Consider the following 24,421-nt stretch of genomic DNA (forward strand, 5'->3'; position numbering starts at 1 on the left):
GAATATTAGACCAATTTAGCAGAAAAGGGAAATTAATTGCTTCTTTCTCACTGACCCTCTCCTTTTCTCAGCCTGTGACCTTTTATTCCTGCCCTTCCCACTTTGCTTGCCCACATTAAGGACCGTTGTAATTCTCACAGCAGCCAGATGCCACCAGACAGGAGATACATAATTCACGGTGCAGGAGTAGGTGGTGGGGAGCTTCCTCCTGCCCCTGCAAGTTCTTCAGATCCTGCCATTTGCTGATTTAATCACTAAAAAATACCTCTGAGGCTAGCTTGGCTTTTAAAAAAATTATTATTAGTGAGTTAAATTGGAACTGGAGTTGACATGAGGAGGAAGGTGAGGGCAGGGAAGGGTATTAAAGAGGTGCAGGAGCTACAAGTCCTTCTGGCTGAGGCTTCGTGTTAAATTGGTTCATTAATAATATTACCTGGTACTCTCCAGTGCTGGTCTGCAGGCTTTTTTTAACCACTTTACTGGAACATTTTTGTTTGGGCTGCACCTTGGTGTTCCAGAAATGTCTATTTTCACTCTTATATACCATTGTGTTTGAACCTGGCTGGCTGCCTTGGCTGGGGAAAGCTCTTACAGTCGCTGTGACCTCAGGCGTGGGATATTAGAGAAGAGAAATTTCATTCTGAATTCAGAACAGCTTCCTCTGTTACCTTGTGGGGAAAAAAATGTTACAGCTGCTTTTCTAGGCAGAAGTCCAATTTAACTTCAATTCATGCCCTCAAAATATGTCAGGTATTGCTAAATGATAGTGTAGAAATCAGCCTCGACTTGCTTTAAGATATTTACATGAGATGGCTTTTAAAATTTAGTTTACAACATTGATATAAGTAAAAACCTTCTGGTTTTGATAAAATATTAAATAAATGAATAAAATAAATTAAAAATTACTATTTAAAACCCCAACAGCCCCTGTTAATAAACCAGACAGGACAAATGCCAGAACCTGACTTTGATTAAGTTGATGAATGTTTTGGGTATTTTGTGATTTACTCAGAGCTGCATGTACTAGTGATAAGACAAGAGGACACAGCCTCAAGCTTCACCAGGGGAGGTTCAGGTTGGACATCAAGAAGCATTTCTTCTCAGCAAGGGTCATTAGCCATTGGAAGGGGCTGCCCAGGGAGGTGGTGGAGTCACCATCTCTGGATGTGTTTAAGAAAAGCCTGGACATGGCACTTAGTGCCATGGTCTAGTTGCCATGGTGGTGTCAGGGCAATGGTTGGACTCGATGATCCCAGAGGGCTCTTCCAACCTGATTGATTCTGTGATACATGGGTTAGGAATGAGAAATAAATTTCTGGCCCTCAGAAATTATTGGCTCATGTGCAGAAAATCAAGCTCACTGTTTTTTGGGATCTAAAGTGGCAAATGAGCCCCTTTTAGTGAAGTTTTGGGACCCTGCATGGAATTTGGGTCACTGCCTTAGTATGTTGAGGCAGATGCTTCACCTTTGGCATTGGGGATGGCTTGAGTGTTTGGTATATTTCACTGTCCATTACATAAATATATGCACATGTTGAAATACCAAGAAATTGTTTTCTGTTTTAAAAACACGTATTGTTTCTTTTAGCCTATAGCAACAACACCACCACCTCGTGACTCGAAGGAGGAGTCCTTAAGCCACAGCAGCAGTGAAACCCAGGCGTCAGTTACCAGCGGGATCTCCCTGGGAGAAGCCATACGTCAGAAAACTGCCGTTAATGGGGTATTTGTTCTGTGCTTTGTTTTGGTTGTAGGTTAATTGTGTGACTGAAAATAATACAAAGTGCTTTATCTGTACAAGTTAGACCTCCGCTGTCCTCGCCCTGTGAAGGTCTGTGTTTCTGTATCTTGGAACTGCAGAAAAATGGGACTGTTGTGAACTCTGACAAGTCATCTAGTCTAGTCTTGACCCAAATAGTGCAAAGATTTTGACATTTATCATTCAAAACTGAATCCTCAATAGTTCAGTGATATATATTTTTTTTTTTTCCCCTTTCCTCCCCTTCTCTTTTCTGGTTGTAAACTTAATATATTTTCCAGTGTAATGTTTTCTTCTTTGCAACAGTATCTTTGATCTGTATTCGGTTTTTGATTTGCTATAATCCTGGTCCTGCTACTGCCTCTTAAATTGTCAGATCTGTCTACCTCAAAATAGCAGACCCATGTTAGCACAGAGCCATGCTGCAGTTTGTGACATCTGACTACTTTTAGACTTTAATTTTAGTGATGTGTTCCATGTATGATGAAGGAAAACTGTACTCACATCGTGATACAGTCATAGTAGTTCTAGCTGATGGATATGCTGCCAAATATTGAATTACTCTGAGATCACAGGTGTTTTGAAAAGACTGAGTTGATCAAAAATTTCATTTCCAAACTATTATAAGAACCTTGTGCAAAAATTGTGGTTCACGTAGCAAAATTCTGTTGTGAAAAGTAGCTTGTAATGCCTTAGTAGTGCTTCAAAAGGTAGAAGAGCTTGCAGCTGTTACGTAGGGATAGTACTGTACTGCCAATTCACTGGGACACTTTCTTGCTTATATGAACATATATGTAATTATAAGTTGTATATGCTGATGATAATGGTTTTCCCTATAAATGACTGATATTCCTAATTCTCTGCATTGAAGACTGGTCTGTGCCTTTTCTATAATTAAAATTTATCTGTTTAATTACTTCCCTAGTAATCCCAATGAAAATTCTTTAATGAATTACATGAACTAAAGATGCTCCTTTCCACCTGAACATGAACTGAAAGTCTTTTTCTTAAAATGTACCAAAGAGTTGGCTAGGATTCTCAGGCATTATCTGTGAGAACTCAGAATTTCTGTATGTAGGAACTTCTTTAAAGACAAAATAGAAACTGTTCTTCTTGTTACTCCCCAGTTGTACAACACAAACCATCTTTACTTCGCAGTAAGTCAGGAACTGTATTGGCCCAGCATCCTACTGAAGCGTTTGTCCTTATAAAGATTTTTCTTTCTAAGTGAGAGATTTTATTCTGGTTTGGAAAAAGTCTTCTGCAGTGGCAGGATTTGGAGATGGAGCTCGATTTCAGACAAGTGATGGAAGGCTGGTGATCAGATAGTGAGCAATGACAACTTGGGCAGTAGTGAGAACTGACTGTGGACTTCAGCAGTTCATAGTGCATCATAATTCTTTCACATTAAAAGCTGAGGGTTTGTATAGGAAATACAATTTAGAAGCAATAATTCGATTGTTTCCAACTTAATCTTTATTTCCTTTGGAAATATGTCTTATAAAACTTTCTTGATGCTTGAGCCCTCTTTTTTTCCCCACCTGTTCTTAGGGAATCGAGTCATGGTATCAACTTCCAGCAGAAGTGGATGCCAGCCATTTAACTGCTGCCTCGGAGACAAAGCTTGGCCTGACTTGTGACAGAAATGACCTGACGGAGTTCCCTACGCTGGAGGAAGGAGTGTTGCCTTCAGCAGAAGCATCTAGAAGGCAGTCACCTGGAGATACAGCATGTGGCTTACTGCTGGGTATGTTCAAAGTTACCTTTTGTTTAACTGCTAAACAATTAGGATTTTCTTTTCCTTTTAAATCAATCCTTAACCTGGATTTGACTTCTTTTAGTGAGAACTGGTGTTTACAAAATACATTCAGTGTAATTTTATTGTCAAAGCCCATCTTCAAAATGAGACAGAGGGCTTGTGTGCCTTCCCTGGATCTTTTAACAGCTGAACTGGTTATCTTTGGTCTCAGGTAAAACTGTAGTCTTGTTTTCCTTTAGCATTAATAGTAAATCTGACTAAAGTTAGACATTTTTGAGGTTCTCTGTAGGTGAGATAATGCTTCTCTGTGTCCTTAAATTCTGTGTTAATTTGTTAGTCAAAAATCTTCATTAATTTCAAAGTAGTAGGAATAATAGTAAAGTAGATATAATTGTATTGATAACATGAAAAACTGATAAGTGTGTGTACTTGTACCCATTTCTCGTGTATTCAAACTACTGTGTACTGCTTCTGTGTTTCACTGCTGCTTATAGGATTTCTTTATTGACAAAATAATCTCCAAATACAGTTTTAAAAGGTTTTCAATCACCCTTTACAGAGGTGTCTTAGAAGTGTTACTGCTCTTTAATTAATCAGTATATGTATTCCTTTTCAGATAAGAGGAAAAACTGAGGAATTATAGCTAGAAGTACTGTACTACTGCAAGATTTACCCCAAACTACCCAGATAAAGGGATTTGCTTATGTAGGAAGTTAGCATAACAAAGACTACATGGAAGGGGAAGGTGGTAATTTACAAAATGTCTAAGTAAGTTGATGTTTACCCACTTTCACTGTTGCACTCACAAGCACCAACCCCTTTTTTTTCCCCCCCACGTGGTCAAGCTTGCCTGTAACATGGCAGCCTGTGTATACTAGCTGTTGAGTCCTGGGGTGGTGCTTTGCTGTAGGCTGCTCTCCTGTTGGACTAACAAAAAAAGGAGCTGTGTGTATGAAATGCAGGAACCTTCTTGTCATCCTCCCATCGTTAGAGCACAGGACCTTCTGCTAATGAGTCCTCTGTTCTGGTGCTTAAACAGAAGTTTATACCCACATTCTTACTTCATTCATGTCGATATTAATCTCTTTGTTACAAGTGCTTACATTTCTCTCTGGGTTTGGACAATACCCATGTCAGAATGTACCACATTAATATGGATATTGATTCTTTCCAATATATATAATATTCTTTCCAATATCATTAACAATGCAATTTGAAATACAAAAAAGCCTGTGGGGTGTTAAAAACCTAATTGTAATACAGCTGTGAGCATCCTTGAAGAATAATACACCATAATAGTTAGGGTTTCTGCATCCCTTAATCGTAATAACTGTTGGTTTTCTAACATAATACAGAGTTTTCTGACTTGGTGTTTCCTCGTACTTTAACTTCTTGTTCTATTTATTGTGATTCACCACTAAGTTTGTTCCAGCCATACTAATCCCAGTGTAACACTCTTGCACATCATATAATTCTGATTAGCTAATGCACGATATGGGTGGACCCTGTAGATGTTTCATCCTTGATATATACAGGAAGGACGTTACTGGTTTTTGCACAAGGGGTTCAGTTTTCTGTGGGGTTCCCACAAGGCTGGATACAGGGAAAGAACACGCATGCAGCTGTTTCTGGTATCACTGGTGAGAGAAACATTAACTGCTCCTTGGCACTTGCATGCAAGTAGTTGTTGCTGCGCTCATACAGCATTCTTCAGGCTGTATTCATGTAGGACGGATGAATTTGTTATAATTCTATTTTTCATAACACGTTTTTAGCTCTATAAATACACCATTAGTGATGCATCAGGCTCTTACTTTAGTATCCAAAGTGACTGGTGGCTTATATTTGGTAATGCTAGTAGGGTTTGTGCATCTGTTATTTGGCAGTCGACTTTATTTTTGACATAAAATATCCTGGTTTTTGTTTCTCCTAATGACATGGTTGTGTTCTGTTCCGTGCCTGGAATTCACACCAAGCTAGACACTGGTGTTTTGGTTTTCTCTTTGCCCCCTCTCCCCCAATGACTGTTCAGATTATTTATATTTTTGGGGCAAAACCCACTACTTATAGTGTTTAATATTCTATTAGTAGTCTTTAGTGCTACCACTTGTATTTGGGTGCAATTTATGTTACTGCCAGTAATATTTTCCAGTTCTCACACCTCTACTTTAGAAAAGCTGAGCGTTTCTATTGCCTCCTTTCACATCTAATCATCACAGTCTAGTTGAAGATTGGTTTGAGAAGTTCCAAGATTTAATATTTTACCTTTATCCGTTCTTGGTTATGTTCATTTTCATCCATGTGGCGTCAGAGAATTCTGGTCGTTTCTGGTGGTATAATTTTTAGTCTGCTGGTAGTACAGCTTTGAAAAAGAAAACTTCTCTTTATAATGCAGCATTACTCTCTGCATCTTAAGACACAAATCATATTACTGATTCTTTGTAATAATTTCTAATAATCCTCAAAATGGTGGAAAGAGGGACGCTCACTTTTTTCACTCATTACTGTTAATCATAGGAAACACGTCTGTCCCCAGCAAGATAAACTTGTTTCTCTTGGAAATAAAACCAACTTTTATCAGATCCATTTTTCTTTATTACCTTTATTTGCTCATATTTTCCTTTTGTTTTTTAACTTCAAGCTTCAGCTGTGGCAATTAATCTGTAAAGAATTGTATCTTTCCCTTTTTGTATGTGCACATTTAATGAAACCAAACCCAGCAAAAGCAGAACTAAGCATGTATAGTTAACAACACTCATGGCTGAAGGGGTTTACCTTCTCTTCTGTGCTGTGGAAGGCAAAATTAGCCAAGACTTATCGATAGCTGTTTTAGTCACCCAAGCTGGAACATTTTCCTTGCTTGCCTTGCTAGTAATTGCAGTCTACAACTACCGGAAGGGAGGTTGTAGTGGAGTGGGAGTCAGCCTCTTCTCCCAGGCAACCAGTGATAGGACAAGAGGACACAGCCTCAAGCTTGGCCAGGGGAGGTTCAGGTTGGGCATTAGGAAGCATTTCTTCTCAGCAAGGGTCATTAGCCATTGGAAGGGGCTGCCCAGGGAGGTGGTGGAGTCACCATCTCTGGAGGCGTTTAAGAAAAGCCTGGACATGGCCCTTAGTGCCCTGGTCTAGTTGCCATGGTGGTGTCAGGGCAATGGTTGGACTCGATGATCCCAGAGGGCTCTTCCAACCTCATTGATTCTGGGATTCTGTTGCATTATTTCCATTTATTGCACTTCTCCTTCCTGATGCATCCAAGTTGCTGTGTTAAACAACAGTTCACCAGACCCCCAGATGTGGTTGTTATCCTTTGGTCCCACTCCTAAATTAGCAGTTGGTGCCTTTAGGCATAGATTTCTAATTTTTTTCAACCCTTAAATGCTAGTTCTAACATTAAATTCCATCATGCACTGTATGTTAACTTCTGGCTTTCAAAGTTAGCTCTGTCTTAATTCCAGTTGAATTGTTAATTTTTCCTCCACAAACCTCTGTGTGTGTGTACTGTAACTGAGTGTTATGTCATCTGTTCACTTCTTCCCTGCTGATAACGCTTGTTTTTCTTTCTTTGCTTTTATGATACCCCACCTCGACTCCTTTTGTGCACATACTCGCATACGCTTCCTTGGAAACGCATAACAATGCTGTTACTAAGCCCAAAGTGTTTCTTTTTGTATTGATACCCCTTAGAGGATCACTCTGCAAAATCAAGTGCTACCCTGCCTATGAGGTTGTTACATTTGTGACTCCTTTTTCCAGGATGTAACTGAAATTGCTGAATAAAGGTGCTTCTAAAGCTGCTTTCACTACACCATTGGGCTATGTTTTTTCATGAACAAACAAAATTATTACAGGCAAATAACGTGATTGCTTGTGATATTTTAAAATAAACCTGCATTGCTTGCAGTTAAATGCAAGTTCCATTTGCAGTTTGCCATTCACAGAATCACAGAATCAACCAGGTTGGAAGAGACCTCTGGGATCATTGAGTCCGACCGTTGCCCTGACACCATCCTGTCTGGGCAGCCCCTTCCAATGGCTAATGACCCTTGCTGAGAAGAAATGCTTCCTAATGTGCAACCTGAACCTCCCCTGGCGAAGCTTGAGGCTGTGTCCTCTTGTCCTGTCGCCTTGGGAATAGCCTGGTAAATATTTGTGGTGACTCCTGAGGGTTTTATGAGTTCAGCTGTTATTATAATGTGCAGCTCTTGCTCATTTTCATCAGTTTTTGTGGTCATTTTGATAATGCTTTGATTCATCCTTTGGGAAGGAGCCTGTGAGGGGAGATGGTAGGTGAGGCAGGCTGTGTCTTTGCCTACACCCTCTGTGTAGGATTGTGAGTCCAGAGGAGGGCGACCAAGCTGGGGAAGGGTCTGGAGGGTCTGACCTACGAGGAACGGCTGAGGGAGCTGGGGGTGTTTAGCCTGGAGAAGAGGAGGCTCAGAGGTGACCTTAGTGCAGTCTACAACTACCTGAAGGGAGGGTGTAGTGGAGTGGGAGTCGGCCTCTTCTCCCGGGCAACTAGTGATAGGACAAGAGGACACAGCCTCAAGCTTGGCCAGGGGAGGTTCAGGTTGGACATTAGGAAGCATTTCTTCTCAGCAAGGGTCATTAGCCATTGGAAGGGGCTGCCCAGGGAGGTGGTGGAGTCACCATCTCTGGAGGTGTTTAAGAAAAGACTGGACGTGACACTTAGTGCCATGGTCTAGTTGCCATGGTGGTGTCAGGGCAATGGTTGGACTCGATGATCCCAGAGGGCTCTTCCAACCTGGTTGATTCTGTGATTCTGTTGTATTTAGTATATTTTATAGCATTTTGTCCACATTATTGTGGTTTGCAGAACTGGAATCCATTTCATCAAGAAAAATTTCCTGATATTTGTCAAGGTTTGCATTTAAATGCAATTGGAATTAAAGAGAAAGCATAAGGCTTTTTAATATGATACAAAGATTTAAGAATTCTGTGTACTGCTGGTATTTTATTTGTTGCTCTCCAGCAAGCGTGCAAGTAGCTACAGCCTTTTTGTATATGCACTTAAATTTCCAGATGCAGGAGGAAAGGTGAGAGGGAAGGGAGAAACACAAGCTATAATACTAATTTATTCCTTCATCTCTTCAAAAAGTGTTTTGAATTTCATTTGGGGAGAGGGGGGGAAATCACAATGACAGTTGTATTGAAATTGCTCCTGCTACATTGTGGAACAGATTGATCAAGCCAAGAAGGTTTTGTTTTTGTTTTGCCTTCCTTTTTTTATCTTCCACAAATGGCAATTTGACTCTGGCATTCGGAGTTGTCAGCAGGCTGTAAGATAAAGTAGCATGCCTCGCTTTGCTTGTTCAGGGAATTCAACTGTGAGGAAGCTTTTGACCTTCAGAGCGACAGCGGGAAGAATTACTGTTTTGACACAAGATGCTCGAAGAGTGTTGTACTGACGTCACTTGCTGCTTTAAGCATCGAGCACCTGCTTCTCTGCCTGCAAAACCTAGGTCATGTCTGAGCGTAATGAGCCCCTAAATCATCGTAAGCATCCAAAATATGATAGTGGTGATCTTTCTGCCTCCTGAAGAAAGGAAGTTACTGAAAACATTAGAGTTTGTGCGCTGTAAGATTAGAAAACGTTCAAAAAAGCCAGAGGAGGTAGAACGTGTGACATGGCTGGAGTTATATTTTATATATACGAAAAAATTAGTTTTGTAGCCCCAGTTAAGTGTCATCTATTGAATTCCATACGGGTGCTTTTACAGGTCATCTCTGCCGGTTGCTGCAGGGGCAAGCTGGAAGCGAGAGTTTCACACAGAATCACACAGAATCACCGAATCAATCAGGTTGGAAGAGACCTCTGGGATCATCGAGTCCAACCATTGCCCTGACACCACCATGGCAACTAGACCAGGGCACTAAGTGCCATGTCCAGTCTTTTCTTAAACACCTCCAGAGATGGTGACTCCCCCACCTCCCTGGGCAGCCCCTTCCAATGGCTAATGACCCTTGCTGAGAAGAAATGCTTCCTAATGTCCAGCCTGTCCCTCCCCTGATGAAGCTTGAGGCTGTGTCCTCTTGTCCTATCACTGGTTGCCTGGGAGAAGAGGTTGACTCCCACTTCACTACACCCTCCCTTCAGGTAGTTGTAGACTGCACTAAGGTCACCTCTGAGCCTCCTCTTCTCCAGGCTAAACAACCCCAGCTCCCTCAGCCGTTCCTCGTAGGTCAGACCCTCCAGACCCTTCCCCAGCTTGGTCGCCCTCCTCTGGACTCGCTCCAACACCTCAACATCTTTCTTGAAGTGCGGGGCCCAGAACTGGACACAGGATTCAAGGTGCGGCCTCACCAGTGTGTTTCCACTGAGGATGTGGCTGCAGTGAATCTCAACTATTCTCTTTCCTCCTTTTCTTTTTTTCCTGTTCCCTTTTTTCCTCACTCTCTTTCTTGGCCGTGTCAGTCATCTGCTGCTTCAAGTCATTGATCACCACCACAGTTCCTCTGACTGGAAACCTCTGGGGAAGGTAGGGTACTGTGAGCCTAGGGCAGATTTCTGCTACAGGGCAAAACCAGAACGCTTTTTGGAGAAGTCAGGGGAGCAAGGCTGCCTGAAATGGAGGCTGGTCTGAAGGTACAGTTTTGCAGTGTGTTTACTTGGCTAAAGTCTGCTACTGAAAAGGAAAAGTCTGGCTTTTTCTTGTCCTGCGTACTTATTCCTGCTGCATCCCCTCTGCTAAACCCCCTGTGTGAATCGGTGCAGTCAGATCAGCTTGTGTTCACACTGAAATGCAGTGTTAGGGTTGGAAATGGAGATGGTTACATTTCAGCTGGATCAGAGTTCTCTTGCCTGGGCGAAAAAAGGAGGGAGAAACACGCCTCTGGGCTGGGATGGAGAGGCTGGTTCTGTCCCTTCTTGCTGAGGTGTAGTCCTACTGCTTCAAGTGGAGGTGGAGAACCTGGGGGCTCTTGTTCAGGGCTACATGTAAGATGCTGAGGAAGGAGGGAAGAGAGAATTGAAGCAAGACTTATTTGTGCTGTTCAAAGAAGTGTTGAAGCGATTAATGATCTATCTGAACTGCCTTGCACATTTTGTAGAGAGCCAGCTGTATTGTATCGTGTCGATGCACTCAGAAATGTCTTATTTGTCACCTGGGTTTGCATAGCTTTAGTGTTGTATGTTGGATTCTTGTTATATATAATCTGAACTAGAATCACAGAATCAATCAGGTTGGAAGAGCCCTCTGGGATCATTGAGTCCAACCATTGCCCTGACACCACCGTGTCAACTAGACCATGGCACTAAGTGCCATGCTCTTAATGGCCAAATTTCTGGTCTTGCATACGTACATACAAATGTCATCAAGTCACCCTTAATCTTCTCTTTGATGATACTAAACAGATTTAGTTCCAGGAGACTCTTGTGATGAGGCATGTTTCTTCAGTCTTTTTACTGTTTTCTCTGATCCTCCTGTGATATTTACAAATATGGAGTTATGGTCATCAGCACCTGTAAATACCATTTCAATAGTAGTTTCAGTACAAGGTTGGGAAGAATAGTCCTTGTTACTACTGCATCAACAGAAATTTATCAGTCAAATGCTGTGATTTGTATATGTATGTATATATATGTGTATATGCACATTTATTTTATCAATACATGTGTAGATGCATTAAAAATTGTTTGGCAAGATCTGTCTCTGACAGCATTTGACAGCTTTTTTTTTTTTTCCAATTATTTTTGGTTCTCTCCCTCAGTCTTTTTTGTTTCTTCATTTACAAAGACAGCACACCCAGTCTTTATTGTGCAGAAAAGCTCTTTAATCACTACTGATTTTCAGTTTAGCTTGAAAGCACATTTTCATTCAAGGTGAAGAAGTTAAGCTGAAAATCAGGAAAGCTTATTTTCCTCTTCTGTTGTATGAATAAAAATGAGATGCCAGTTCTGAAAACATGAAGTGTATCATGATGTGAGATGACAAGTGTAATTCGGTAACTGCAATTACTATTGCCTTTGTTCACTAATATTTTAAATGTAAAATGAGATTTGGAAGGAAAAAAGTACATCTAACACAGCTAAGAGAGTTTAGAATCCAACTTGCTTGAAGTTCCTTAAAATACATGTTTTTGTGTCTTTAATGCAATTCTGTATCCAAGCTAACTATGGTTAATCAACTCAGTATTTTCAAGTATAACAACAAAAATTGAGTAAATGTACACAAGACAGAGTAAAAGCATTGTAAATATTGTCTACTTTCAGGTAGTGTTTGGGAATAAGGAATCTAAACCTCTTTGTTTTCTGTAAAGTACATTTTAAATAAATGTGAAAGACATTACAGTGAATTAGATCAGTCTCCTGTTCCATGATTTGAAATCGTGATTCAAATTGTGATTAAAATCACATAAATACCAGTCAGTCTGGTACATTAGACCACACTCTTGGTTGTTCCCCATAACAGAGCCCCGAGGCACTGTTATATTGTAAATGAGACATCTCTGACCTCATTCCTTGTTTTCTTGGCTCCTGCTCCCTCTGTGCTGTTGCTGCCAGTCTTGAGTTTTCTCCTCTGTGTTTTTTGCAATTCCATGTGTGTTATAGTTATTTTTATATCTAGCTTTGTGCTTACCAGTCTACATTGGAGCCTCTTCTGAATGCCTCCTCTTGTCAAGTTGCTCAGGAGTAGCTATTCATACCTATATTTTGAAGATACATATTTTCTTTCCTATAAACTTCCAAAAAAAGCAGGTGGCTTTTTTTTTTACTTTCATTCATGTTTGGTATTGCAAATAGTTAAGATGAAAGTGGAATGGAGTGGTGAGTAGTGAGATGCATTTATCTAATAAAGTAGGGGGGAGAGTTTAGCTTCAAAGACGTACTGGGTGCTAGAAAAACAACGACTCCCCACTTAAGTTGCTGTAGGGTGTTTGTGCCATCTGTACTACAGATGCTAAAGTATAAATTTGGCTTCCTCTAGGAGACATTAGGCTGGCCATGTGGTGGAGAGGGCTGCTGAGATAGAAGGAATCTTTGGAACTGTAAAGCAATCATATTATTATTTTTCTAGCTGCTGATGGGGTAGGACTAGGGGGAATCCAAATGTTGAGCCAGCTTTGCTGTGTGATATAGAATTATTTCTATCTATATAATTAATCCTCTCACTACAGTGTTCTAAAGTAATTAAAAAAAATGATACTTGGTAGCATTAAATTAAAAATGAATCAGAAAGTTCGTCTTGTGGTTGGATACCATCAGCAGGTGACGTAATACAGGCTGTGGAAAGCCTCAGGATAAAGCTGACGTCATGTAAACTCGATTCTTGGTATATAATGGTCATCTTATCTGATGTGATTATGCTTCTGTAAGCGATAGTTGAAAACTAATGAACCTAAATTAAATGAATGTGAATTCTGGTTCTGAAAGTCAGACTCTTGACAACAAATAGCTTTTTTGCTTTAAAAAAAAAGCTCACTTATCAAAGTATTGGAAGTATTTTTTTTGCATCCATCAAAATACGTATGTAGCCATTTACACTTATCAGATACCAGCTTATTGTTTTTATTCTTGTGGTGTAAAACACTTCTGTGTTGTTTTTGTAAGCAGTGAACTGAAAAAAGAAGTGCCAACAGCCTGAAAGGACAAAGAAGTATATGATAGAAACTGAAATTTATTGCTACAGTAGTAGACAGTGGTGCTAGTATAATTGTGTTGACTAAGTTGTATTATTATTTGCATCTTGAAACTCTAGAGAAAAAAACCTGTGTGGCCTTTGCTATAATCAATTTATGGAAAAGTGGAGACTAGGAAAGATGTCAGTGGGGATTCTTGGTTTTTAGAGAAGTAAATGGTGATCTGGGTGGAAGCCTGTGGACATTCTCTGACAGGTACAGCCCGCGTGGAAATCGTGAGGGCTGATGAGTGCAAAAGGGTAAGGATGTGCACAAAGAGAGATTTAAGGGTAAGAGGGTAAGTTAGAGGTGTCAGTGTCATGTAGCATTTTGAGATTGACAAGAAGAAACCTGAATTTGATACGTGATAAGAAAGGTGAATTTAATACATGAGGGAACATGCTTCAGCAGAGGATTTAAGTGATGGGATTACATCATTTCCACTGCAGTTGGCATGTTTTTAAATTTCGAAGGCTGTTAGTTGGCAAGGCAGTTTGAAGAAGGATTGCCTGGCAAGTTTTTATTACTGTATTACTGTTATTTTTAACAGATATTCAGGACAGTCAGTTCTCTCCCCGTCTTCCACTGCTGATGTATTCAACATATTCAGATGAGACTCTTCTCCAGCAATCAGAAATGGATTTTATTCCTTTAAGGTGGGTTAAAGACAGAACACAAACCTTTTTTCCTGAGTCGCCATGAGTTGTCCTCCATTTGATAACTAAATAATTACAGTTTTATGGTCACAGAAATAAGACAGAGGTGTGGTTTGATCTGTTTTGTATAGAGAGAAGGCATTGTCAGAGTTCTGCTCATCTTTTTATTTTGCCTTCAAAAGAGTTTAAACAAGGGAAAACCAGAACAAGCCTCTTCTGAACTTGTCATCCTAATGTACTTGAAGAGAATGGGAAGACGAGGAACTCCACTCTCTCAGACATCCTTTTAGCTTTCTTAGACTCTGAAATAAACTTCATGAAACTTTGGGGACAAAAATCAGATACAACTTGTATTTACGGTAGTAAATACATGCATACATATACATGTAATAATATCGTGGTTTGTATATACTGGAATAATACATGTAATTTGAAATACATATTTTTATATAAAATTTGAACACAGAAAGAAATAGCTATTTCAGTAAAAGTCTTTGTCCAAGCCTTCATTTCAGGGTGTGACAAATGATTCCTTTTGTGCAAAAAAGGCAAGAAATCTTCTGCCCTTTGTTAAAAAGAGGAAGAAAAAAAGTGTGTGTATAACACATATTTACTGTGTTGTTGTTGTTTAGGCTTCCTTATACGTTTTTTGGTGTGCGACAGGAGACAGATTTGTTTCCTAATGTGGTACACTGTGACTTCACTCTGCGGATCAGAACTCAGTTCCACCAGAGCCATTGACTTATTTGCACAGTGTAATATTAATTGGGGTTTGATGATCATTTTCATATAAAGTAACTATTAATTCAAAATCCACAAGGAAAATAGTAGAAGTTTATAGAAACTTATTGCTTGTGTTTGTCTGAGACCTTGCCTTATTTTATATCCATTAAAGAAATAATTGATATAATGAAACTGAAGTGGGTGATTTATGTTAAAAAAAAATCACGTGCAAATTTATATATGTATGTAAGCAACTCCTGTATTTTATTTAAGTAATAAATATGCTGTTAGTAAAAAAAGCTTCAACCCTAAATTGATTGAAAAATATTGACATACTAAGTAGAAACTAGTATTATTTTCAGACCTTTATAGGGCAGTAGGGCTTTTTTTGATATTGTTTGAACTTTCTTTACATTTCTTCACATTTTGGTGTGTTTACAGAATCCCAGAATCAACCAGGTTGGAAGAGCCCTCTGGGATCATCGAGTCCAACCATTGCCCTGACACCACCATGTCAACTAGACCATGGCACTAAGTGCCATGTCCAGGCTTTTCTTAAACCCCTCCAGAGATGGTGACTCCACCACCTCCCTGGGCAGCCCCTTCCAATGTCTAATAACCCTTTCAGAGAAGAAATGCTTCCTAATGTCCAACCTGAACCTTCCCTGGTGAAGCTTGAGGCTGTGTCCTCTTAGGGGATGTTTAGGGGATGTATTTATGAATAAGTTGCTAAACCCCAGTTCTTTGTTTGAGTGAAGTTCTACTTTTGCTTCTTATATTAAAGCAGAGAATATGGATGTTGAAATAAAAAATATGATCAGAAATTCACGTACTTTTCTTGCCTCTTGCAGAGGAGTCCCTGATGTTTCTGGTGCGTCTGAGGAGCACGCAAAGCCTTCGCACGTCCCTGAAGCTGCGTCGCTGGCAGATACAGAATCTCCCTCTGATGCACCCAGTGACTGCTTCACTTTGTCACAGCATCCTCTTTCATTCAGTTATGTGGAACCTTGTGGTGCCAGCTGTAGTGGTTATTTGTCTCAGCAAACCTCTTTTTCTGGACAACGGCTGGTGAACAAGGAGGCAAATGACTCTAAAAATGCTACTAAGGAGAAGGCATTGATTCCCCAAACAAGTGACAACTTGGCAAGCTCCACCTCAAAGGTGATGCTGACCAAGGCAAATAGACTGAACCAAATGGAAGCTTCTCATGCAAAGCAGACCTGTAGTACGTCTGTAGAAGATGAACATTTCTTCCGTGACAGCAATGTACCAGCTACTGGTTTTGAGCTTGCAGAGAAAGAAAAAGGGTTACCAAGGTATGATGAGTTCTCATCTTCAGAAAACTCCTCTCGTAAAACAGCACTGAGTAAGCATTCAGGAAAAAGTGAAAGAGAGATGCAAAAGGAAAAGGTAAAAATGGCTGAGAGTGAGTTGGAAGGGTGCATGAGGCAGCTGGAGAAGCTGGAGAAAGAAGAGAAGGTTCCTGAGCTTAATTTGGCTAATAATTTGTCTGATGATTTGAGGAAAGACAGTTGTAAAAATTCAGATGCACAAGATGTTTTTTCTGCAAAGACTTCTGAAACAGGTGAAGGAGTGTCAAAGGAACGTGGAGTGGATTTAAATGGCTCTGAAAGCTTGAAGTTTGTGGCTGCTGCTGAGGAACTCGAGGCAGCTTTCCTAGATCGTCAGCGGAAACAACTATCTCCTGCAGTGAGATCTGAGAAAGAGGAGTTTATCCCTACTGTGACAAGCACCAGCGATTGTGCACCTAAACAACTAGTTGTGACTGACATGGAAGCTCCTTCTTCATGCAGTGAAGATGCCTCAGTGGAAGCAGAACCTGGAGTAAGCAGGAGCGAATTAACTGCTTCAGATTTTTCCATAGAAAGGGGACATAGAGTTACAGGCATTTCCCCTTCCTTTAATCTTGCAGGTGATGGCTCCTTCGCTGTACACTTTGCTCATCCAAGCTATCAGTCTACTCCAGGGATACTTCTAAAGAAAAATGTTAAGGCAGAAGGACTTGATGTCCTTGGGATCAAATCAGGTATTCAGGCTTCTCCTTCATGCTTAAATGAAGAAACCTCAGGGAACTCTTCTACTGGTACACCTGTATCTGTTGAGAAGGAACATTCACTCCAATGTGCTCAGAAAGAAAACAATGAACATTTTGAGTCCTTAAAACTGAAATATCCCCACAATGGAAGAATTCAACCTCTCCCATCGCTTAGTTTCATGGAGAAGGTAGGGGCTTGGAACGCGAACCAGCCAGAGGAGGCATCTGATGCAGTGACTTCATGTGACCCAGGTGGAGCTTCTCCTAGGAGGAAAGCCTACAGTGCAATTGCCAGTTCTTCAAACAATATTTTGTCAACACAAAAAAGCAGTAGAGACCCCAAAGATGATGTTGCTGCTTCCTCTAGAGAGACAGGTTCCCTGGGAAGTTTGCATTTTTGTAATAGAAGTTTACTGCTTGCCCACCCTCTTACTAGATCTCAGTCTGACAACGCAGTAAATGTTTCCAGTAGGAACACATCCTTGGTTGAAGTTATTCCGCCAGCAAACTCAACAGAGGCAGTGCAGCCTCTAAAAGAAAAAAGTAATGTTTTAGGAGTGTCTGAAAATAGTTTAGGAGGCTCCATGATACAAAAGTTTACAGCTGAGATGGTTTCTGGATCTGATGGTGAAGATGCAGAAGGTAATAGTACAGGACAAAGTTCAGACCCAAATGTTTTTGTTTCCGGTGAAGGAGTTGCTCCGCTCCTTAGAGAGGATGGAAACGCTCCAACTGATGACCAGAAGAACTGTGATGCTCTTGAAAATCAGTCTCACAACCTAAATACTCCTGTTGGCGTTGTTGGCATGGACAATTTTAGTGATGTTTCCCCAGATAGTTTGAGTCTTCCTGTTAGTTCTGGGGACAGCAGCCAGGGGAGCTTGGGCTCTGCAGGGTGCTCTTCAGTGGTTTCCAGGCACGTCTTCACCAGTGCAAAAGATGATAACTTCATCCCTGTTGGAGCAACTTCTTTGGAAGCTCCAGAGAAAGAGGAGCTTAATATTGAAGAAAGGATCCCAGTAAGTTAGTTTCTAACAAAAATTTGTAACTTTTCTTTACCTTTTGATTATGAAGAGATCGGAGTAGACTGGGCTGTCACAGAGTAGGACAGAAGTGCAGAAGGTATCACAAGAATGAGACACCAGCATGCTTATAGTTAGTTTCCTGTATCTAGTCATGTTGGGAACCTGTCACGTCAGTTCATCTTCTAGAAATACTAGCAAATATGGGTTTTGTGTAAGCCTAGAAAAAATCTTAAAGGACCCTTTATAACTGGTTCTAATTAAAACTCCAGTTTCAGAGTTAATCCCATTTTTTTTCCACTGTTCTTTTAGGAGACACTGGTAGGGTCTACATCACTACAGACTAAATGAAATGGTTCTACGCTGGTCTGTGCTACTGATGAATTTCATCCATGATATTAGTTCAGCTTATCTTAGAGGTGGAAGAAATAACTTTTCAGTAATATTTAACATGGGCAAATAAAGGGTTGGATATGGGAAAGATTTTTTTTGTTTTTTTTCTGGGTATAGATCACAGAATCAATGAGGTTGGAAGAGCCCTCTGGGCTCATTGAGTCCAACCATTGCCCTGACACCACCATGTCAACTAGACCATGGCACTAAGTGCCATGTCCAGTCTTTTCTTAAACACCTTCAGAGATGGTGACTCCACCACCTCCCTGGGCAGCCCCTTCCAATGTCTAATGACCCTTGCTGAGAAGAAAAGTTATAGAAAAGATGATAGTATTGTGGTAACAGATTGCAAGAGAAATGTAAAGATTGGTGGCTCATGGTAGCGGAACATAAAGGACACAAGAACAGGACATAGTGATAAAAAGGGAAGTCTGTTTGATAAAAGACTTGTAAATAAATTGGTTATAGCTCTTTTAGCAGAGCATTGATAAGCCATTTCTGATCTTCCAGATTCTTTCAAAGGATCAGGTTATAATTATCCAACCATGAGGTTGAGACTCAACTGCTGACTAATGAAATGCTAGGCTGCAGGAGAGAGAGAAGAACTTCACACACCCACGGATCTGCAATAATAGCAAAACCAACACAGAACTCCTTGGCAAATCAAATTGCTTTTTTTTTTCCTATAAATACTCGTTTTGCTTGTTCACTTTGTTCCAGTATCCAAGGCATAAATTCTTGACTCTTTGTATATGGCTCATAAAGGACGTTCGAAGCCTCTGCATGCATTTCCTCCTCTATATTTTATTTGGTTAATGCAGATTTCTTTCCTCTCTTCCCCATTTTAGGATGGTGGTGAGAGTGGAGGGCAGATTGTGGCAGCCATGTTAACTATACTAATAGCTGTTGAGTGTTAGAGAAAATGAAATGCAGATTTATGTTAATGATAAACATGTAATTATCTTCTGAGTAAGAGGCTGTTCCTCTCACAAGATGACTCCTGTAATCATTAGGTCTTTGGAACTGTGTTTTAGAAGCACTCTTCTCTCGGTTGTCTTTGCAAATATGTGTTGAAACAAATATAAATATTGTAGGGAAGATATTTTAAATGCAATCCATGAGATGTAAAGGTTGTCTGTTACCTCCTTTTTTAATGATTATAATTAGGGATGTTCTCCAGCCCTAGTTCTGAGGAATTCTGCTCTCAGACATCACTGATAAGGTAAAGATTAGGTCACATGTATGGCTATTAATGTGTAGGTTTATAATAAAATCCTAAGAAATAGAGTTGGCTAAGAACTATAAGGTAATTTATTTCATTAGAAAGCGGCCTGGCGGAAAGAGCCCTGGGGGTGCTGATCGACAGCCGGCTAAACATGAGCCAGCAGTGTGCCCAGGTGGCCAAGAAGGCCAATGGCATCCTGGCCTCTATTAGGAACAGTGTAGCCAGCCGGTCTGGGGAAGTGATTGTCCCTCTGTACTCGGCACTGGTGAGGCCGCACCTTGAATCCTGTGTCCAGTTGTGGGCCCCGCACTTCAAGAAAGATGTTGAGGTGTTGGAGCGAGTCCAGAGGAGGGCGACCAAGCTGGTGAAGGGTCTGGAGGGTCTGACCTATGAGGAACGACTGAGGGATCTGGGGGTGTTTAGTCTAGAGAAGAGGAGACTCAGAGGTGACCTTAGTGCAGTCTACAACTACCTGAAGGGAGGTTGTAGTGGAGTGGGAGTCGGCCTCTTCTCCTGGGCAAGTAGCGGTAGGACAAGAGGACACAGCCTCAAGCTTTGCCAGGGGAGGTTCAGGTTGGCCATCAGGAAGCATTTCTTCTCAGCGAGGGTCATTAGCCATTGGAAGGGGCTGCCCAGGGAGGTGGTGGAGTCACCATCTCTGGAGGTGTTTAAGAAAAGGCTGGACATGGCACTTAGTGCCCTGGTCTAGTTGCCATGGTGGTGTCAGGGCAATGGTTGGACTCGATGATCCCAGAGGTCTCTTCCAACCTGCTTGATTCTGTGATTCTGTGATTTTGTTGGCTAGTGTAGGACATAGTATTGATGAGTTGAAATTAACTTGCCCTTACAGGTGATTAAGTCAAGGCAAATTTTATTTTTTTTTTTTCTGGCACATGATGTCTGTATGTAAACTTAAATGCTCTGTTAAAAGGGAAGAAATTACTTTCTCAGGAGATCCTAGATGGCCTTTGGTAGGCTCTTACCTCTGTGAGACTCCTCCAGCTTTCAAAATCCATTAATAGAGGGAATGGTGCTGTGTGTGTCTGAACTGACAATCTCCTGGATGTTGCACAGAGTTGGTCTCATCCTTGTAACGTTGTTCACTATTATATCACAGAGTTTTAGGTTTTGAGTATGATTTTCATTTGGCTTCTCTAACTGCTTTGATGTTAATGAAGACTTGGATAGCAATTTTTATATATATATGTGGTACAGAAAGAGTGCTTGTGTGTATTTGTTACGGAAAAAGGAAGAAGACATGTATTTTATCCCGTCTTTACTAAGAAGGGGTTATTGCTTTAGCTGAGCTAGTAAAACTAGGTCTTTGTTGTACACAGAATTTGTACGCTTGAGTATCCTACGTTTTGTGGACTGAAACCAGTGCAGTAGGTTGTATCCAGAAATGGTTTCACAGCCAGGGAGTTTTTGAGGTGCTGCTGAAATTCGTTCATTGCACACTAAGCCAGAGTAGATGGGAAGTTGTATATTTCTTCATAAAACTGTCAGCAGCAGAAGGTGATTCTCCCCCTTGGCCAGTACAAGTTTATTTCCTACAGCAATGTCACAAAAGCGATTTCATGATGTTTTTTAACCAGCTCTGACAAAAGGATTCCCAACTATTTGCCTTGAAGACTAGCCCATAATGAACTTGTCCTTAAGAGTGAGGAACTTCCCTGCTGCCTAGATGAATTACAAAGTCTGATAATGTTTTCTGTGCAGCAATCATTTGGGGAGGAAAAAGGTTTGTAAACCAAACCTTTGTGCTCTCCTTCCAGCTGGCAAATATAATTTTATCAGGTGAGGCTGAAGTTTACCAATCTCCTCTGAAGCATCAGACTTCTTGCTCATGCAGTGGACACAGCATGCCTTTGAGTAAAAAAGACTATAAGCAGTTGGCTGTTGTCACAAGATCTTTGGCCTCTTCTTTGCTGACCTGTTCCATCGTTTCTGGATCCTGTGGAAAGGGGCTGGGCACTGGTTTGGTGGTGGCAGGCTACTGCCAGTTGCCATCGTTGACACGTGGTGAAGGAAAGGTCGGGAAAAAAACTATTGGTGAGCACAAGCTATCACCACCAGAACAGCTCGTCCAACGTCTTCTGAATTGCTGCCAAACATAAATTAATGAGGAAGAGTTTGCAGGATACGTCAGTTGTTCTGCTGGGCTGCACGTGGCTTGGGAGGTGTCCACCACGTAGGCCTAGTCATACTATGGTCACTCATGGTCCAAAGGATAGAATAAGCTTGAAATGTTGTCTCATATGTGACCGCTTTAGTGTTTAGGGTGAACTGTTAGGGCGAGTTGAACAAGACTTAGGCTCAAGGTGTTTCAAAGCAAGTTGTTTGTGTTTAAGATGATGTGGAAAATGTGCAACTTCAGCATCCCTTGACATTCTGTAAGAGTGCCATAAGTGTTACTTATTTCTTCTTTTGCCAGATATATCTTCGCAACCTTGGCATTGATCAGTCACCTGAAACTATACTGACGCCGTTTGTACCCCGAGGACCGATCAGGGAAGTTGAATTTTCCCCTTCAGAGCTTAGAACGCTGAAGGACTCGACTGACACGCTGACGAGGGCTGCTCCGCAGCCGCAAGGTATGGGGAAGAGAGGACCTTGTGTTGTGCAAGCCTTAGAGAGCACAGAACTTCAGGCTCACCTGTGAGGTTGCGTGACCTGGTAGTGTGAATTGTTTCTTTTCGTGTGATGCTCTGTTTTATTCATGAGTTGATCTTCTCCCATCTCAAATGTGAGATATTTGGCATTGGAAAAGTAAGCATTAAAATGTTATTTATATGTAATTTAGTGGTCAGTGATTATCATACGTAGATTTGTGCATAATATATCTCCTGCACATCAAATGCTCTAATATCCACAAGGCTACTAAACAGCCACTTTTACTTTACTACACTGTACGTGCTCTAACATGTCTGCTACACACATGTGTTATTTTTTAGGATTACATTTTCTTCTGCCTCATCCGATATGTGCAATCTGTTGTGTTAGGGTATGTGTACTCGGCACTGGTGGGGCCGCACTTTGAATGCTGTGTCCAGTTCTGGGCCCCGCACTTCAAGAGGGATGTTGAGGTGTTGGAGCGAGTCCAGAGGGGGGCAGCCAAGCTGGTGAAGGGTCTGGAGGGTCTGACCTATGAGGAACGGCTGAGGGAGCTGGGGGTGTTTGGCCTGGAGAAGAGGAGGCTCAGAGGTGACCTTATTGCAGTCTACAACTACCTGAAGGGAGGTTGTAGTGGAGTGGGAATCGGCCTCTTCTCCCAGGCAACTAGCGACAGGACAAGAGGACACAGCCTCAAGCTTCGCCAAGGGAGGTTCAGGTTGGACATTAGGAAACATTTCTTCTCAGCAAGGGTCATTAGCCATTGGAAGGGGCTGCCCAGGGAGGTGGTGGAGTCACCATCTGTGGAGGTGTTTAAGAAGAGACTGGACATGGCACTTGGTGCCATGGTCTAGTTGCCATGGTGGTGTCAGGGCAATGGTTGGACTTCATGATCCCAGAGGTCTTTTCCAATCTGGTTGATTCTGTGATTCAGTGTTTGAAAACATGCCATCTCACTAAGGAGTCATGGCTATGTGGCATCTTCTAGCTGGTGCAGTGGCATTTTATATTTTTTTTTCTTTATTTCTCTTTTTATAAGAGTTCTTAAGGAGGCAGAGTCTGTGCAGCACTGGCTGGGATCTACTCAGCTGGGGAGCAGCTCTGTGGGAAGGGACCTGGGGGTCCTGCTGGACAGCAGGCTCACTATGAGTGAGCAGTGTGCTGCACCTGCAAAGCAAGCCAACAGCACGCTGGGTTGCATCAACAAGGGCATCACCAGCAGAGATAAAGAAGTCATTATCCCATTCTACTTAGTGCTTCTTACCTGGAATACTGTGTTCAGTTCTGGTCCCTCCTATACAAAAAAGATGTGGACAGGCTGGAGAGGGTCCAGAGAAGGGCCACAGAGGTGATCAAAGGATGAGGGGGCCTGCAGTATGAGGAAAGGCTGAGAGAGCTGGGTTTGTTCAGCCATGAGAAAAGAAGGCTGAGGGGAGACCTTAGCACCATGTTCCAGTATTTAAAGGGTGGCTACAAAGGAGATGGAGACTCCCTTTTTACAAGGAGTCACGTGGAAAAGACGAGGGGTAATGGGTACAAGTTACTCCTGGGGAAATTCTAATTGGACACAAGAGGACAATTTTTCACAATGGAAACAATCAGCCGTTGGAATAATCTCCCCAGGGAAGTGGGGGATTCCCCAACACTGGACACAAGGTTTGGCTGGACAGGGTACTGGGCCATCTTTTCTAGACCGTGTTTTTGCCAAGAAAGGTTTGACCAGATGATCCTTGAGGTTCCTTCCAACCTGGTACTCTGTGATTCTATGAAATGTTTTGTATCTGAAGATTAAGATGACCTTGGAGTCCTGGTGGACCACAAGTTATCCATGGGACAGCAATGTGCCCTTGTGGCCAAGAAGGCCAGTGGTATCCTGGGGTGCATTAAGAGTGTGTCCAGCAGATCGAGGGAAGTCCTCCTCCCCCTCTACTCTACCCCGGTGAGACCTCACCTGAGTATTGCGTTGAGTTCTGGGCTCCCCAGTTCAAGAGGGACAGAGATCTACTGGAGAGTGTCCAACGGAGGGCTACGAGGATGATAAAGGGACTGGAACATGTTCCTTATGAGGAAAGGTTGAGAGACCTGGGGCTTTTTAGTCTGGAGAAGAGAAGACTGAGAGGGGATGTGATTAATGTGTATAAATAGCTGAGGGCTGGGTGTCAAGAGGAAAGGGGCAACCTCTTGTCACTTGTGCCCTGTGATAGGCCAAGGGGCAATGGATGCAAGCTGGAGCACAGGAAGTTCAACCTCAACATGAGGAAGAACTTCTTTACTGTAAGAGTTACAGAGCACTGGGACTGGCTTCCCAGAGAGGTTGTGGAGTCTCCTTCTCTGGAGACTTTCAAGCCCCGTCTGGATGCGTTCCTGTGTAACCTGCCCTAGATTGGTCCTGCTCTGGCAGGGGGGTTGGACTCGATGATCTCCAGAGGTCCCTTCCAACCCCTCACATTCTATGGTTAAAGAAATGTTACCAGACTTCTTCTTCTGGTGAGAGAACTAAGTCTTGGTTTCTCTTTATTTCTGAGACTTCTCGATGTGCTCAGTGTGACAAAAAGTCATACGCATTTTATAACTGACCA

The 24,421-nt window shown here is 41.7% G+C and overlaps 1 protein-coding gene across 4 annotated transcripts in view; it reads left to right on the forward strand.

Annotated features, from left to right (window-relative positions):
* The window catches only part of ALMS1 (ALMS1 centrosome and basal body associated protein), an 87,167-nt gene that overhangs the window by 15,472 nt on the left and 47,274 nt on the right, over nt 1-24,421 (forward strand). For all 4 annotated transcript variants that reach the window (XM_068403963.1, XM_068403964.1, XM_068403965.1 and 1 more), the window contains exons 2-6: nt 1,589-1,723; nt 3,311-3,506; nt 13,705-13,810; nt 15,385-17,608; nt 21,664-21,823. In XM_068403963.1, coding sequence (XP_068260064.1) covers nt 1,589-1,723; nt 3,311-3,506; nt 13,705-13,810; nt 15,385-17,608; nt 21,664-21,823 — 2,821 coding nt within the window. The remainder of the gene's footprint in view (nt 1-1,588; nt 1,724-3,310; nt 3,507-13,704; nt 13,811-15,384; nt 17,609-21,663; nt 21,824-24,421) is intronic.

Source organism: Nyctibius grandis, chromosome 6, assembly GCF_013368605.1.
Source record: "Nyctibius grandis isolate bNycGra1 chromosome 6, bNycGra1.pri, whole genome shotgun sequence".
Lineage (NCBI taxonomy): Eukaryota > Metazoa > Chordata > Aves > Nyctibiiformes > Nyctibiidae > Nyctibius > Nyctibius grandis.